Source organism: Pseudophryne corroboree, chromosome 2 (genome assembly GCF_028390025.1).
Source record: "Pseudophryne corroboree isolate aPseCor3 chromosome 2, aPseCor3.hap2, whole genome shotgun sequence".
NCBI classification, from domain to species: domain Eukaryota; kingdom Metazoa; phylum Chordata; class Amphibia; order Anura; family Myobatrachidae; genus Pseudophryne; species Pseudophryne corroboree.
This window is the reverse complement of record NC_086445.1, coordinates 899,499,790-899,517,329: the sequence shown is the minus strand read 5'-3', so window position 1 is coordinate 899,517,329 and position 17,540 is coordinate 899,499,790. Positions and strand designations below refer to the sequence as shown.

At 44.5% G+C, this 17,540-nt stretch overlaps 1 protein-coding gene across 3 annotated transcripts in view; it reads left to right on the top strand.

The window, feature by feature from the left end:
• SGSM2 (small G protein signaling modulator 2) overlaps positions 1–17,540 on the top strand; it is a 765,216-nt gene that overhangs the window by 724,312 nt on the left and 23,364 nt on the right. For all 3 annotated transcript variants that reach the window (XM_063956036.1, XM_063956035.1, XM_063956034.1), the window contains 3 exons: positions 507–689; positions 9,687–10,073; positions 10,626–10,750. In XM_063956036.1, coding sequence (XP_063812106.1) covers positions 507–689; positions 9,687–10,073; positions 10,626–10,750 — 695 coding nt within the window. The remainder of the gene's footprint in view (positions 1–506; positions 690–9,686; positions 10,074–10,625; positions 10,751–17,540) is intronic.

Below are 17,540 nucleotides of genomic sequence, written 5' to 3'. Positions count from 1 at the left end.
CAGGTACAGAGCGCACCATATCCTAACAATGTCGACATTAATAATGTTGACATTCTGGCAATTTAAATTTGTGAGTGTCAACATCTTGAATGTCAACGTTCTAAACATGTTGACATTCTGAATGTCTACATAAAATACCATTCCTGGTGCAAAGTAGACAGCTTTCCATGGTTCACATGATTAAGGTTCTATGTTTCATGAGATGCAGACGCACATTTGCATATTCACACTAAAGGGCACCTTTTGTTTCCATCTTAAAACCAGCCCCACTAGGCTTATATTCATAGAATATTTTGCAGCGGGTCACAAGTGGCTCTTGGCCCCACAGAAGGACAGAACATTATATTTTTGGAGTAGCATCAGGTAGCAGTAAGGACATGCAGAGCATTTCTTGTTGTTCAAGTGCATCTATTTGGATAGCACATACCAAGGTTAACTAGAACGAGTCACCATGCAAGCACGACCTCTCTAGCCTCCGCTAAATAATGCTTTGTTCTTCACCCCAGGTTGATGAGGTCATCGCTTCCAGATACCAGAAGGTGATGGCAGAGTGGAAAGCCTGTGAGGTGATCGTAAAGCAGAGGGAAAAAGAATCCCACTCAGCCATTTACGCTAAGCTGTCATCTGGCAGCAGCATTGACAGCCATGTCCAACGTCTCATTCATCGAGACTCTACGATCAGTAATGATGTAAGGCACAACACTCTTATAAACCAAACAGACTGCATATAAAATGTATATAATTTAATATTGTGTATACATTGCTTTTAATTATCCTACCATCAATGAAATATAAGTGGGCCCATAATAAGAAAATCCATTTTTCAAACAATATTTTTTTAGGGTAGTAAGACATAGGTCATTTCTCAAATATTTTGCGCCTGGTTTCTACTGAGCTGATTATCTGATTATTCTAATGACACTAAACACAATATATTGATATATGTAAGGGACTAGGAGGGTCCTTAGGTAGGAGCATGCTTGGCCTTGCTCCTGACAAAACATCATTGCACATACTCATAGGCATGTAGGAGCACAGCTGGTTGCATCCCATCACCTGTGTAATGCTATTGTGTATATGCACTGTGGTAGCCAGTGGTGCAGTTCTTATAATGCCCAAGGTAACAACTAAATAGTTCCCTTTTCATGCCCCCCCCCCAAACTACCATTACCATATTTTTCCATCTTATATTTTCCCTCCGGGACAGGTCCCAGAGGGGAGATGCAGATGGTTACTAAGGGGGTAAGGTGCTTTACATTATTAGTCCCTGCCCCCACAGAAAAATTCTGTATATCGCGGTATCACAAAGAGAGGGTAAGACCCCCATATACCCAACCCACTTCACTAGAAAGTGGGAAGGATGGTGGAGGGTGGGCTACTTCCACAGCAGCCTGTGGGACTATCCCGGACGTGCCAGGAGAATAGGCAAGTATGTGTTACCATGCTGCATGTATGTAATGTGCCCTATAAGAAAGACATGCAGCATATTGATTCAGAAACATTACTCCTGGAAAAAGCTGTCCCATTGTAAATCAAACCCATGTTCCAGCAGAGAACATGATGCTCTTACCAGAACTCTTCTATCGTGATATTAGAGGAGATATTAGATTTGAGCCTAAAAATCAGGGACGTGTGGTGAGCTAAATGGCTCAGGAGGTACTGGCTAGCACCAGAGCCAGATTTACACACAATATATGAGCCAAAGGGTACACGTGGGCATTATACACATGTGCAGCAGTATACTATAAACTGCTGGAAATTTGGTGAGTTTTGATCAGAGATGCGTGGAATAGATAGGCGGGAGGCACAGCCTCACCTGCCATAGACTTTTTACTCCACAGTTTTGACTATAAAAATTATTAGAATAATGCAAAGAAGGTATTTTAAAAACATATTCTTTTTATTTTTCATATACTTTATGCAGTCAAAACTCTGGCTCAAACGTTAGTATGATAGGAAAGGCTCTGCCTCACCTGCCTCACTCTACCGCACTTCACTGCTAAAAATATATATGGTTGATGTAGAGTTGGATGTAAGCTATTTCTCTAGCATCCATAAGGGATATTGGGGACAGATAAGTACGATGGGGTGTAGACGGGTCCAAAGGAGCCAGTGCACTTAAAATTTCTTCAACTGGGTGTGCTGGCTCCTCCCCTCTATGCCTCCTCGTACAGCTTAGTTTAGAAAAAAGTGCCCTCAGGAGAGGATGCACTCTGCAAGCTCCAGAGTTTTTATTCAATTTAATTTAAAGTTTGATTTCTTTCGGTATGCTGTTTGGGCCACAGCAAACGTGCACCGTGGGAGTTAGGGGTGTCACCGGCCTCTTGAGGTGCAGAGCCGCTTCCCCGCTGCAGGACCACCATCCTGAGGGGCTGTTTGTTCAGCGGAGAATGGCACCTTGGCTGTCACAGCAGCAGCATGCCGCACACCCCTAACGCTGTCTGAAGATGATCATCGGTGGTAAGTACCAACCGGGGGCCTTGCTAGGGGGGGTCCCCCAGTTCACAGTGCAGCAGAAGCGCGTGTGAGGCATACGGGTCCCTCCTGGGGGGGGGGACCCGCTGTAGCCCCAGCGTGAGACTGTACAGGCTACATACACTAGGAGACATAGCCAGTATAAAAGGTAGCTCCGGTGCCATGGCGGGGGGCGGAGCTACATGAGAGCGGGCTCAGCGGCATAGCAGCAGCCTCACAGCTCCTCCATATCAGTCCCTAGATCGCTGGTACCAGGTGTAAAAGGGGAGAGCCGCTATATTTGTGCACAAGTAACATCCCTCTAAGGGCTTTCTCATTTTACAGTCTCACTGTTTACACAAAAATGCTGACAGCCTCACTGGGGCTTTGCAGCGCTGGGTGCGCTAGGGTTCTCTCTCCTGTGTCTCCTCTCACATGCAATAGGGCAGGCTTGTAATATATATAAGACTGTTTTGTGTGTGTATTCTGACTGTTTTCTGCTTCAGCATGGTAAAACAGAAGTTATGTAGTGTATGTAATGTTAGATTCTCTCCTAGTTCATCTAGCTCCATATTATGTGAGCAGTGTAGTCAGCCATCTCAGAATGCTGATTTCAATGTGGGGGAGAGTCCTGAGCCCTCCTGGTTGGGAGCTATCAAAAGTATGATGTCTGATATGTCATCTCAGCTCACTGCAAATGAAAATAAGACTCAGGAACTGCAACAAGCAGTGGCAAGTCTAGCTGCTAAATATCCCCCTCTGTCTACTACAGGTGCACAAAAACGTCTGCCTGCACTCCTATCAGATACTGATGATGATATACAGGATGATGGGGATGAAGTGGACCCCATAAGTGGGGATTCCACCCCTACCCAGGGTATTGAACCCCTCATATTGGCTATTCGGGATGTGTTAAAGCTCCTCCTGGAGGATGCTACTACTCAGCAGTCATTTTTCCTCCCACAAGACCAACTGACAGTCACATTTCCTGATTCCAATGAATTGGATGACTTATTTAAAATAGCCTGGAAGAATCCAGACAAGAAATATCAAGTGTCAAAACGATTTTTGCATACAATCCTCTTTGCCCCTGAAGGCAGGAAATTCTGGGAAGAGTCTCCAGCAGTAGACGTCTCATTCTCTTGCCTTTCTAAAAAAGTGGTACTACCTGCTCCGGGCTCCTATACGGTAAAGGACCCGGCAGATAGGAAAATTGAGACCACTCTGAAATCTATTTACATTGCTGCAGGTGTTGCTCAAAGGTCGGGCATTGCAGTTTGCTGGATGACATATGCAATTCATTCCTGTGCTAATCAAATTAAGGAAGGTCTTTCAGGTGATATGACCCTAGTTAATACTGTTACTTTCCTGAATCACATTCAGGACACGACAAGAGTCCTCTGTGACTCCCTTAAAGAGATTGACAATATTAATGCTAGGACCACGGCTATGGCTGTGTCTGTGCGCAGTCATATGGTTGCGTCAGTGGATTGCTGATGCTGACTCCAAACGTAATGTGGAATTTCTTCCCTTCACAGGTGAATGGCTCTTTGGAGGTGAATTGGACGCATGGATTTCCAAAGCTACTGCTGGGAAATCCATGTTTCTCCCTTTGAGGGCTCCGCCTGCTAGATGTACCTACCCGGGACTCAGTCCTTTCGGTCCTCCAGATTTCAATCTAGGACCAGAGGGGCCTCCAACACAGCTAGAGGCTCCAGAGGTGAACCTAAGAAACCACCCATCGCCGGATCTCAGGACCAGAACACAAGTTCTGCTTCCGCAAAGACTTCAGCATGACTGTGCCCACCAACCCCGAGGGGATCACGTGGTGGGAGCTCGATTACATCACTTCAGCCACATCTGGGACGGTTCCTGCCAAGATGCTTGGGTAAGGGACCTTATCTCTCACGGTTACAAGCTGGAGTTCGACGGTGCTCCTCCCCAACGATTTTTTCAAATCAGGCTTGCCAGCTTTAGAAAATATGCGTGGTACACTACTGCTGGCCATAAACAAGTTGGTCCAGTCCCAGATCATTGTTCCAGTACCCCTACTACAACAAGGACAGGGTTACTACTCCAGTCTGTTTGTAGTACCAAAACCAGACAAGTCTGTGAGACCCATTCTGAATCTACAGTCCTTGAATCCTTACTGAAGGTTTTTAAATTCAAGATGGAATCTTTGAGAGTGGAAATCGCAGGCCTGGAACAACAGGAATTCCTAGTGTCCCTGGATATCAAGGATGCTTACCTACATATACCAATTTGGCCTCCTCATCAGGCCTATCTGAGGTTTGCCCTGCTGAACGATCACTACCAGTTTCAAGTGTTACCCTCCAGCCTGTCTACAGCTCCGAGGGTGTTCACGAAAGTGATGGCAGAAATGATGTTTCAACTCAGGGTCCAGGGGGTCAATGTGATTCCATACCTGGATGATCTCCTGATAAAAGCGACCTCCAGGGAGCTTCTATTGTTCCATATAGATCACACTATTCAACTTCTGTCACTCCACGGGTGGATCCTCAATCTGCAGTAGTCCCACCTGGAACCGTCTCAACGGCTCCTGTTTCTGGGGATGCTACTGGATAATGTAGCACAGAAAGTGTTCCTCCAAGAGGAAAAAGTGAGAACACTTCAAGAAATGGTTCGCATGGTGCTCCGACCTGCTCGAGTCTCCATTCATCTTTGCATAAAATTGTTGGGAAAGATGGTGGCCTCATACGAGGCACTTCATTTCGGAAGGTGTCATGCCAGACCATTCCAATTGGACATCCTGAACATGTGGTCCGGTTCCCATATTCAGATGCACCGAATGATTCGGCTGTCACCTCAGGCCAGAATCTCTCTCCTGTGGTGGCTACAGTCTTCCAACCTGCTGGAAGGTTGACGCTTTGGGATTCAGGATTGGATCCTCCTCACGACGGATGTGAGTCTGAGAGGATGGGGAGCTGTCACCCAGGGGACGCAGTTCCAGGGCAGGTGATCTGCCCAAGAGGCCCTACTTCTGATCAACATTCTGGAACTTTGGCCTTTCTACAATGCTCTGATTCAGGCATACCCTCTACTCCGGGATCAGGCGATCCATGTGCAGTCGGACAATGCCACGGCGGTGGTGTACATCAATCGACAAAGAGGGACAAAAAGCAAGGCCTGCATGCAAGAAGTGTTAAGAATACTCCTCTGGGTAGAAAGAAATGCAAGAGCACTGTCCGCGGTCTTTATTCCGGGAGTGGACAACTGGGAAGCGGCCTTGCTAAGCCGCCACGACCTCTATCCAGGGTAGTGTGGACTACACCCTCAGTTGTTTCAGCAGATCATCGACAGGTGGGGATGCCCACAGATCGACTTGATGGCCTCTCGTCTCAACAAGAAGCTTTGCTGCTATTGCTCACGTACCAGGGACCCTCAGTCGAGTGCAGTGGATGCGCTGACATCGCCTTGGCCTTACCAGCTGGTCTACCTGTTCCCTCTGATTCCGCTGATCCCAAGGGTGCTCAAGCGGATCAGACATCAAAGAGTTGAAGCAATCTTGATTGGCCCCGAAGAACGTGGTACGCGACTCTTCTGGACATGTCCGTAGAGGACCCTTGGCCTCTACCGCTAAGAAGGGATCTTCTTCAACAAAGATCGTTCATCTACCCGGACTTACGGCAGCTTTGTTTGACTGCATGGAAGTTGAGTGGAACATCCTAGATCACAAAGGGCTTTCCAAAATGGTCATTGCCACTATGGTGCAAGCCAGAAAACTTGCAACGTCAAAACACTATCATCTTATCTGGCGGAGATATATCTCTTGGTGCGAGGAACGCACTTATCCCTCTGCAGAATTCAACTTGGGAAGGTTCCTATGATTCCTGCAAGCTGGAGTGGATAAAGGCTTACGTCTGGGATCCATTAAGGTCCAGATTTCAACTCTTTCCATCTTCTTACATAAGAAGTTGGCTCTTTTGCCAGAAGTTCAGACCTTCTTGAAAGGGGTGCTTCACATACAACCTCCATTCGTGCCGCCTTCGGCACCTTGGGATCTGGATGTGGTGTTACGTTTTCTGCAGTCCTCCTGTTTGAACCTCTGACGACAGTAGAAGATAAGTACCTCACGTGGAAAACGATGATGCTGCTTGCCCTGGCTTCTGCTAGGCGTGTCTCGGAATTGGGGGCCTTGTCATGCAAAAGTCCGTACTAGGTCTTTTACGAGAACAGAGCGGAGTTCCGGACTAGACAGCAGTTCCTGCCGAAGGTGGTCTCCGTGTTTCACTTGAATCAACCTATCGTGATTCCGTCTAGTACTGACTCTTCTGCTCCTCCGGAGGCTTTGGATGCAGTGTGAGCCTTGACAATTTATATCAAAAGGACGGCTCGGATCAGAATGACGGATTCCTTGTTCGTGCTCTATGATGCGCAGAAAAAGGGTTGCCCTGCTTCTAAGCAGTCCATTGCTCGTTGGATTAGGCTTACTATCCAACAGGCCTATGCGTCGGCAGCCCTGCCTGTTCCACAGTCTCTGAAGGCCCACTCTACTAGATCGGTGGGTTCTTCCTGGGCGGCTGCCCGTGGAGTCTCGGCCCTGCAACTATGCCGAGCTGCTACCTGGTCGGGGAAGAACACCTTTGTGAAGTTCTACAGGTTTGATACCCTAACCAAAGAGAATACCCAGTTTGGGCAGGCGGTGCTGCAGATGTCTCCGCACATTCCCGCCCATTCTGGAAGCTTTGGGACATCCCCATCGTACTAATCTGTCCCCAATATCCCTTATGGATGCTAGAGAAAATAGGATTTTAAATACCTACCGGTAAATCCTTTTCTCATCGTCCATAAGGGATATTGGGCGCCCGCCTCTGTGGGGTTACTTTCTGCAGGTTCTCTGTTATGTGTTCCTGTTCAGCTGTTACTGTTAATGTTGCCAGTTATGTTTTGGTGTGCTGGTGTGAAAATCTCACCACACTTTTTGTTGTTATGTTCCTTCTCTCAAGTATGTCTTTCTCCTGCGGGCACTGTTTCCCTATAACTGAGCTGTAGGAGGAGGCATAGAGGGGAGGAGCCAGCACACCCAGTTGAAGAAATTTAAAGTGCAATGGCTCCTTTGGACCCGTCTATACCCCATAGTACTAATCAGTCCCCAATATCCCTAATGGACTACGAGAAAAGGATTTACCGGTAGGTATTTAAAATCCTATTTACTGTTGGTCACCTGTGTATGCTTGAATGGAGAAGGGAGAAGCTATGTAAGAGTTGGACGAGTGCAGCAACAGCATCTCATGAAGTCCACAATAAAGACACAGAATTGCCTGTCAGGAGGCACCTATCTTGTGGGTGCTCTTCCCCTGTTGGAAGATTCACACTGATGATGATGGCGATCAGTAGCCACTTATTATGATTACTATTTTTAGGGTGGCTGCTGTGGTTTATTTACATTATTTGTTTATTTTTTTGCAATCGCTCCATGGCAGGAAAGCAAAAATTGGTTTATAAGGGGAAGAGTATGATTTTTGTTTTTATTGAAATGAATTGAATTAGTACTTTGGGGGTCTATGTACTAAGCCTTGGAGAGTCATAAAGTGGACCAAGATAAAGTACCAACCAATCAGCTCCGAACTGTAATATTTTGTGGCAGTTAGGAGCTAATTAGCTGGTGGTTTATCCCTCTCCAAGGCCTAATACTTAGACCCCTTAATGTTGTATTTGGCTATATGCTACCGTTGCAGAGCTCTAAGCATTCTGAGAGTCATCCATCTCTGCAAGCTATGGGAAACGCATTTTTACACCTGCGTTCTTGGCGCATCCAACTCCTCATCAGACCCCCTTGTGTCTATAGATGAAGATATCACCAATGTGACAACATTACTAAAAATCTCGTCTATCTAACAAAAAGAAAAATTCTCTCTTCCCTTCACTTCCTCTCCGTGAAATTAGTTTCCTCTCCAGCTTACAACATGCAGTGTAAATGTGCACATTAAATGTTATTTAGGCTCCATTTGATTCCATGTGAACAAGTGAAATACAAACCCAGCAATAACACAATATCTATCATAGGAATATATCCTAGTCTGACAAATGACAGCCTTTTATCGTCTGCTGCTTTATACCCTGACATCTATTAAACTGTAGATCTCATTCTGTGACATTTAATTTTAGGACTTTTGCATAGCTTAGCAGAATAATCTAATGACTGCAGAGTAATTTATGTTCTCTCACCCAACGCACATTTGAGAGGCCATTCATTTGCTTCTGATTGATCTCCCTCACTAACATCTCTAATGCTCACTAGATGGAAGGATACAGATGAGTTTTTAAAAAAAATATTGGCTAGTTAATTATTAGGTTTTTATTATATTAACTAGTAAATGAGATTCATATGAACTACTCTGGGTCTCTAAAAATGATGTCAAGCCCCAGTTCTGCCATCTTATCTGACATATTGCTGCTGATTCTGATGCAGACTTGGCTGTGCCTTTTGCTGCAGTTGCTTCTGCGTTTTTATGCTAATACTGAGTCGCCAACTGGCTGCTGCACAAATCTATCTATAGAGTAGATACACCATCTGTCATACCATCGATTTTATCAACAGACTTATGGCAGGCATAGTAACATACTTGCCTACTCTCCCGGAAGTTGCAGGAGACTCATGGTTTTTCAGGTAATCCCTCGCATTCCCGAAAGAGCTGGCAGATGTCCCACATCCCGCTCGCAAACTTAGGGAGTGGGGCTATAATTATGTGAATCACATCATTTTGACCCCTCCCACTCCCCGCAGACCCACGAATTGTGGCGTTTTGCAGTAGTAGGGCAAGGCTGTGTGGTGTCAGAGCCCACCCCCCAGAAGTGCCCAGCAGCGCCTCCTGCTGGGCACTTTACTGGAGAAAAGAGAAGTAAGTAAGTATGGGATAGTTTCTCTGTCTGAATATGGCGTCCTGTGCGAGCTGTTCTGCGTCTTTAGATACAGATGCTGTCAACAATTCTTCCAAAACACTCCAGTGTCTGGCTAGCCACACACCTATTACCTCCCAGTTACACTCCACTGAAATTCACTCACTCTGTGTAAAAATTTGTTCTGCGTTCCTGAATGATAACCATTGGGACATGTGCGCAGTGCAATTCAGACGCATGCTCGGACTTAATAAGAAATAAAAATGTAAAACAGGTCGCTTTTGTGCGCCATTGTCACCGCCTGCACATCTCAATCAGGCCCATTGTGTCTCATAGGGCGATCCACATTTTATCATTTATGTATTTGTCAGGTTTTCATCTCCACTGAAGAAATAGACATAACGGACAGAGATTTGAAAGGTCGGAATGATAAAACGTCTACATTGACCGCTACGGTGGCAGCCGACCCACAGCAGTCCGTGGAATTTGACTCTCCAGATTCTGGTCTTCCCTCATCCCGAAATTACTCTGTGACCTCTGGAATCCTCTCAAGTATCGATGATGGACAAAGCATATGCTTTGAGGAAGAAGAATCAAGCACAGAGTCGGATAGGACGGAAATGAGTATGGGTCCTCCTCGAAAAACCAAGGGAATCCTTAAAATGCAGGACTCAATAAGTGAAGAACAGCTTTGCTCTCAGCTAGAGTATTTAAATAATTCTGATGACATCTCTTCCATGTGTCCCACGTCGTATACAGTAAGTGGCGGTAAACACCGTAATCATAATCTGCAGTGAAATGGTCTGTAGCAGATTAATAATAATATGGAAGACGGAAAATGTCATACACACAATTTTGCAAATATGTAAATAATGTGTATGAGTACGGAAGGGAATAACACGTATATTAATATATGAGATTATTCTGTAGGATTTTTGTCAGTAATCTTATTTTCTTTACTATTTTCTTAACCTCAGTCTCCAAATGTATAATATGGCAAATGCAGGAAGAAGCACGGCTAATTACTGTATTACATGGCCCTTCTTCCTGATACCAATTATTGTACGGAATAGTGGCCAGAACCATTAGGGAGAGACATAACAGTGGAAGCCAGTAGCCGAGGTGAGAACACTGTGTCTGGCTTACTGTTGGGTAATTGGTCCCTACGCTAACAATGTTACAGTTTGAATTACTTTTTGCAGTGTTAGGAGCAGTAATTTTCTCTCCGTTCTCACATGGACAACCCCTGATGGGCTATTTATTATACACGAGCAATGTTCTCTATAAGATGTCATGTTTCTTTCTACCAGATAGAATTGTTGGATACCATTGCCTTAAACTTACATCGAATTGATAAGGACGTACAGAGATGTGATCGGAACTACTGGTATTTCACAGCAGACAACTTAGAGAAGCTGCGGAATATCATGTGCAGGTACAAAACTCCTGGGCTGCTCAACTATTTGTATTTTGGTAATTTCTTGTGTTATTTATTGTTTCATTTTGCTTACATTCCTAATTATCCTCTTCTCCCCTTTCCATAATTTATTAGTATCATTCTCTGTTATGCCGTTCAGAGCTAAACACAAACTATTGCTTTAAACAAGGGTAGAGGGGTGACAGTGCGCTACTCACAGCTGCTATTCGGGTAAACTACAAGAGGGTTTCTCCACCCTCCACTTCCAAATAGACGAAAACAAACATATAGGATACCACTATACCAGCGCTGTGTAGAGGTCAATACATTCGTATTCTTGCAGTTCCCTTCATTTGACTCAATGGACCCAAAAAAGAGGAAATATATAGAAGAACATAGTGCAGTACCTTCTATTAAAACAAATTTAATAACACAGATTCCACAGAACACTTAAGAAGTACAATAAAATGGTGGTTAACTGAAATAAACCACTTTCTATCACTGTAATTACACAGCAGTTGTTACAATGGCATTCAATGGTGGACTGAATCCTGTAAGGTAGGGCAATGGGTAATTACCAAATGCAGGTAGAAACTGGCATAAAACAGTTCCACAAGCGTGTAGACATCAGGCTTTCCAGCTGCAGCAGGAGAGTTAATCTAGTGTCCGTCCGCCTCCCTTGTTTGGCATCGATCGTACCACGTCCTCCTTTAACAGGTAAGTCCACCAGGGCACCCACGCGTTCCGACTCTGCGTGGGTCTTTTTCAAGGTCAGCTCCCTTTGTGAATGCCTTCCCTGTCTCTCAGTCTAGTTTAAAAATCCCTCTCTCTAATCCGATTGGTCCCGGCACAGCTGGTCACTATACACAATAATTCCTAATAGTCTTTGACACTCGTGTGCCAGGAACACTCCTCTCTGACGCCCTCCCCTAATCTCCAATCAGAGCAGAGAACGGCTCCCATCGTCTGGTCACATGATCTAAAGAAACGCCTTCGTATGACATCTTCCCGGATCTCCAATCAGAGTGGAGGACAGTTCCCGTAGTCCGGTCACGTGACCGACAGGAGGCTCCATCATTTATTGCAATTACGTGTCCGCCTACTCTACACGGACACATTGTTCTTATCCGGAGCCCAGCTTAAGTCACATGATGATATAGACGTCATTGCGCCGTAGCGCGGGTCACGCGCTGATATATACGTCATCGCACCATCCCGTCATTGGCCGTAACTTTGGTTGTATCCGTTGTCATAGTAACGGCTTTCATATTCAGGGACGTGACAGCTGCTCTGATTGGAGATTAGGGGAGGGCATCATAGAGGAGTGTTCCTGGCACATGAGTGTCAAAGACTATTAGGAATTAATGTGTATAGTGACCAGCTGTGCCGGGACCAATCGGATTAGAGAGAGGGATTTTTAAACTAGACTGAGAGACAGGGAAGGCATTCACAAAGGGAGCAGACCTTGAAAAAGACCCAGGCAGGGTCGGAACGCGTGGGTGCCCCGGTGGACTTACCTGTTAAAGGAGGACGTGGTACGATCGATGCCAAACAAGGGAGGCGGACGGACACCAGATTAACTCTCCTGCTGCAGCTGGAAAGCCTGATGTCTACACGCTTGTGGAACTGTTTTATGCCAGTTTCTACCTGCATTTGGTAATTACCCATTGCCCTACCTTACAGGATTCAGTCCACCATTGAATGCCATTGTAACAACTGCTGTGTAATTACAGTGATAGAAAGTGGTTTATTTCAGTTAACCACAATTTTATTGTACTTTTTAAGTGTTCTGTGGAATCTGTGTTATTAAATTTGTTTTAATAGAAGGTACTGCACTATGTTCGTCTATATATTTCCTCTTTTTTGGGTCCATTGAGTCAAAAGAAGGGAACTGCAAGAATACGAATGTATTGACCTCTACACAGCGCTGGTTCAGTGGTATCCTATATGTTTGTTTTTACAAACTATTGCTTGGCAGCATCAATGATTCCGAGTTGTACACATCCCAGCCACATCTACACCTGCACTTGCAACTAACTGACCAGGTGCTGATAATGAAGGCAACTACTTAAACAAGCATATGGATAGGGGCAGTATGCAGTGTTGCATCTACAACAGGTGCAGGGTGTGCAATGCAGGGGGGCCCGCATTGCACACCGTGCAACCATTTAGTATACTTACCTCTAAGGCAGTGGTTCCCAAATGCGGTCCTTAAGGCACCCTAAAGCTGGGCATACACTATACAATTATCTGGCAGATTATTTGCCAGATCTGGCTGGTTGGAATGAAAATCTGGTAATGGAGGAGAGCAAATGACAGTAGACCATTTGCTCCCAAACACGAAAAACCGGACAAAAATTGTTGTTCATGCAAATTGGTTAAAGCCGCGCATGCACAGTCACAGAGTAATGAATATTATCTTGACAAGTAAATATGTTGCATTTTCAATATAAAATACAATTCAGCACAAGTAAAAAATTAAAATGCTAATTTATTACAATTAAATAAAGACAAGCATCTGCTGTCTTCCCCTTTAAAAATCCATTGGGAATCTATTTTTCTGCAGAAGTCCAAATGGAAATGTCAATTAAAAAAATGCAAATAGACAGTCACGAAAATGTATAATACAGCTGCTAGTGATGTAAGTTTAACATCGGTAGCAGTGAGATGTTATGGAATTTGCATTTTGCAGCATAATATGATGTTTCCCAGAGGTGCAAAGTTCCAGCTACACGGTATTCTAGATCCACTTTTTATTCACTATTTCACACTGTATTCGTATAGTTTAATTGCCCTGAATGTATTTGATGAGCGGAGTTAGGATGGTGACGGTCAGTATATTCTGCTGAGTGGTGCGGATGGTATAGTACTGGGAACACATAAAACCAATTTCATCCTCTCAGTCTTTGATGTGGCTGCAACATAGTGGAAAGATTCTGCCTTATAAAAATTGGTGAGATTATTTTCTGAAAGAGAGAAAAACAAGTGTCTTGTGTGGGGTAATATTCATATACTAAACATTCTTAATTTTTTTTTAGTGGCTTATCACCATCAATTCCCAAATACTGTATGAACAGAGAAAGACTATGAAGATTAAATACAATAGCTATTGCTTTCTGTAGGTCTATTCTAATATAAAGACAACAAAAAAATTTCAAGTTGCAAAGCAGCATTTTTTAAAATTTACCAACATACCCTGCAGCAATACATATGGCTTAGCTAGTACTTGTGTCCTGCTGTAATGTTACAAATGCCTTTACTTAGTTTTGAGTATGGGCGGGGCCGCTGAGACATGGAGCTCAGCTGCTCCTTGTTGTGAGTTCCTATGGCGCTTATCACTACAAAGCACATGCAGTATGAGGGCATGGTCATTCCACCTCCGCTGCACTCCCGGGCCCCTACAGGGCTCATACAGGCCCCCAACCCCTCTTGGTGCCCTGGGAAAGGAAAAAGTCAAATTCATTTCCTGTCATAATTCGGGCATTTGACTGGTAATGAAAGTGCAACAAATTGTGCATTCTATCAAGGTACAAATCATGACAATTGTATCTCACGTAAAATACTTTGCAAAGTAATTTCCGTAAAATACAGTACATATAATTTCACTTTGTTGTTATTAAAAACAGATTTGTTACACTCACAATCAGATCACATTAGAGCTTGGGACATGGATTGTATGTAACAAGCAGCCATTCTCTTGCTTCCAATCTTCAGACGCCAATACACAGTATTAGCCAGAAGACCTCACACCAAGGGGCGTTATAGGCAGGTGATTACACTATACGCTATGAGCTGGTTTTTTTGTACTATATTTTACTTAAATTATACTCTGCAGCGTATTTTTGTCATATAATAAATTTGAGTATTCACACATTGGTGAATTGCGCTGATAATGGCAATCACTGTAAGGTTTCTCTAAAACCTCTCTTTTCCCCATCTCATTTTTCTTACGTACCAACAACACTCTACAATAAGCACTTTCATCCACCCTAGACCAATTACTCCACAGACCACGCTTCCAAGATTTTACCTGCAGCTTTAAGGACAAGATTTACACCATGAGATAGGAAACCCCTTTATGATCTCCCTCCAGCATTCATTTTGCACAAAATGCACCCACTCTGTCCTAAGGATGAATCTCTGGTCTCCTCTCTTGCTTGCATCATGCTACTGTATGTGCTTTTTACATATGGGGGGTGATTTCGAGTTGTTCGCTCGTTAGCTGCTTTTAGCAGCATTGCACACGCTAAGCCTACGCCTACTGGGAGTGTATCTTAGCTTAGCAGATTTGCTAACGAAGGGTTCACTAATTTTCTCGTGACGATTACCCCGCAGTTTTTGAGTAGCTCCAGACTTACACAGCCATTGCGACCAGCTCAGTCCTTTTCATTCCTGGTTTGACGTCACAAACACACCCAGCGTTTGCCCAACTACTCCCCCGTTTCTCCAGCCACTCCTGCATTTTGCTACTCGAACACCAGCGTTTTTCCGCACACTCCCATAAAACGGCCAGTTTCTGCCCAGAAACACCCACTTCCTGTCAATCACACTACGATCAGCACAGCGATGAAAAAGCTTCGTTATGCCATGAGTAAAATACCTAACTTTTGTGTAAAATAACTAAGCGCATGCGCTCTGCGAACCTTGCGCATGCGCAGTAAGCGACTAATCGCAATATAGCGAAAATCGGCAACGAGCTAACAACTCGGAATGACCCCATTATTCCCTGACCCTGGCGTTTTGTCTCACTCTCTAATTCCATGCTTATGCAAATATACAACTGCTGATTCTTCTCTCCAGTAGACATTAATAACCTCAATTCTAATAAAACCCATCCCCATTACATCTTTACGTTCACTTTTTGTGCAACATCCTTATTTAAGGGACAATTCCCTTTTATGGTTTAACATACCTTTTAAGACTCTTTTAGTGTCTCTTTCAGGCATAGGGAAACTAGACATTTGGTAATGGGTGGTCCAAGTTTCAACCCTTAGGGCCACTGTGACATCTTGCAAGTCCTGACAAAGCACAGTAGTATGAATACGCCTTCTCAGAAAAGGATGTACTACCAAGATTTTGAGTGGCGGTGTGTGACAATTGGGGTGAGCTCTGCCTCCATAGTTGGTCCAGGGACCCCAAAGGGTAGTACCCCCAATTCACATTATGCCAAAGAGTTGTCCCCACAATTCACTTTATGCCAAAGATTCATCCCCACAATTCACTTTAAGCCAAAGAGTAGTCCCCACAATTCACTTTAAGCCAAAGAGTAGTCCCTACAAGTTACTTTACACCAAAGAGTAGTCCCCACAATTCACTTTATGCCAAAGAGTAGTCCCTACAAGTTACTTTACGCCAAAGAGTAGTCCCCACAATTCACTTTACGCCAGAGTAGTCCCCACAATTCACTTTAGACCAGAGTATTCCCCACAATTCACTTTAGGCCAAAGAGTAGTCCCTACAAGTTACTTTACGCCAAAGAGTAGTCCCCACAATTCACTTTACACCAAAGAGTAGTCCCCACAATTCACTTTACACCAAAGAGTATTCCCCACAATTCACTTTATGCCAAAGAGTAGTCCCCACAATTCACTTTATGCCAAAGAGTAGTCCCTACAAGTTACTTTACGCCAAAGAGTAGTCCCCACAATTCACTTTACACCAAAGAGTAGTCCCCACAATTCACTTTACACCAAAGAGTATTCCCCACAATTCACTTTATGCCAAAGAGTATTCCCCACAATTCACTTTATGCCAAAGAGTAGTCCCCACAATTCAATTTATGCCAAAGAGTAGTCCCTACAAGTTACTTTACGCCAAAAGAGTAGTCCCCACAATTCACTTTACGCCAAAGAGTAGTGCCCACAAGTCACTTTATGCCAAACAGTAGGGCCCCCAATAAATTTTATGACAAACATTAGTACCCTAATTCATTTTATCAAACAGTTTATGCCAACAATAGTGCCCATGCCAAAAAATTGTGTCCCCAATACATTCAATAGCAAGGAGGGGGGGGGGTTTACTACTTGGACGGGATGTAATGCCGCCCGAGTTCCGCAGCTGTGCTGGTGGCCGGCCGAACTCCTATATATTTTTTTAAAGGGGCAATCACTTATAAGGCAAAGCTGTGCCTTGTAAGTGATTGCCCCTTTAAAAAAATGTCTGCGTTCGGCCGGCATTCCGCACGGGCCCCCGAACTCAGGCGGCATTACATCCCTCCCATCCTCTCCGGCAGCCGAGATGTTAATACATAACGAGGCAAAGCTGGAAGAGTGATACTGGCATGATATGTGCCAGTATCATACATGCACTCCAAAGTGCTTCCAGAGCATTGTATAAGTTATAGACTGAGTAAATGTCATGTCACACACGTATACCTTAGACTCATATTCTGTACTAGGAGAGCCCTAGGGTCAATGGTCAAGTGACCATTTAGCACATGTGTGTTGCCCACTCCACACCCAGCCACCGAATTGTAAGAGAGAAGGTCCTGTGCTGGCACAACAGCCACCTATTCCCCGATGCCACACACCTGTCAGCACAGTACACACCGCATTCCTCCCATTAATTCATCACAGTAGTCCAGATCTTTCCGCCACCTACACATAGCGCTGCTGGCACAACATAATAGGAGATTTCTGCTCAATGTCCAATCAGAGACATAAAAGAACCCTGAACACAAGAAGCTAAATTGGTGTCTGAGCACAGTTTATAATTCCCCATCGTCTGGCCTCCATGCAGCAATTTCCCACCCCCTGCCTGTCAGCCTCAGCTGAGTGCGTTCACTCAAAGCCCCACCCCAGGAACAGGC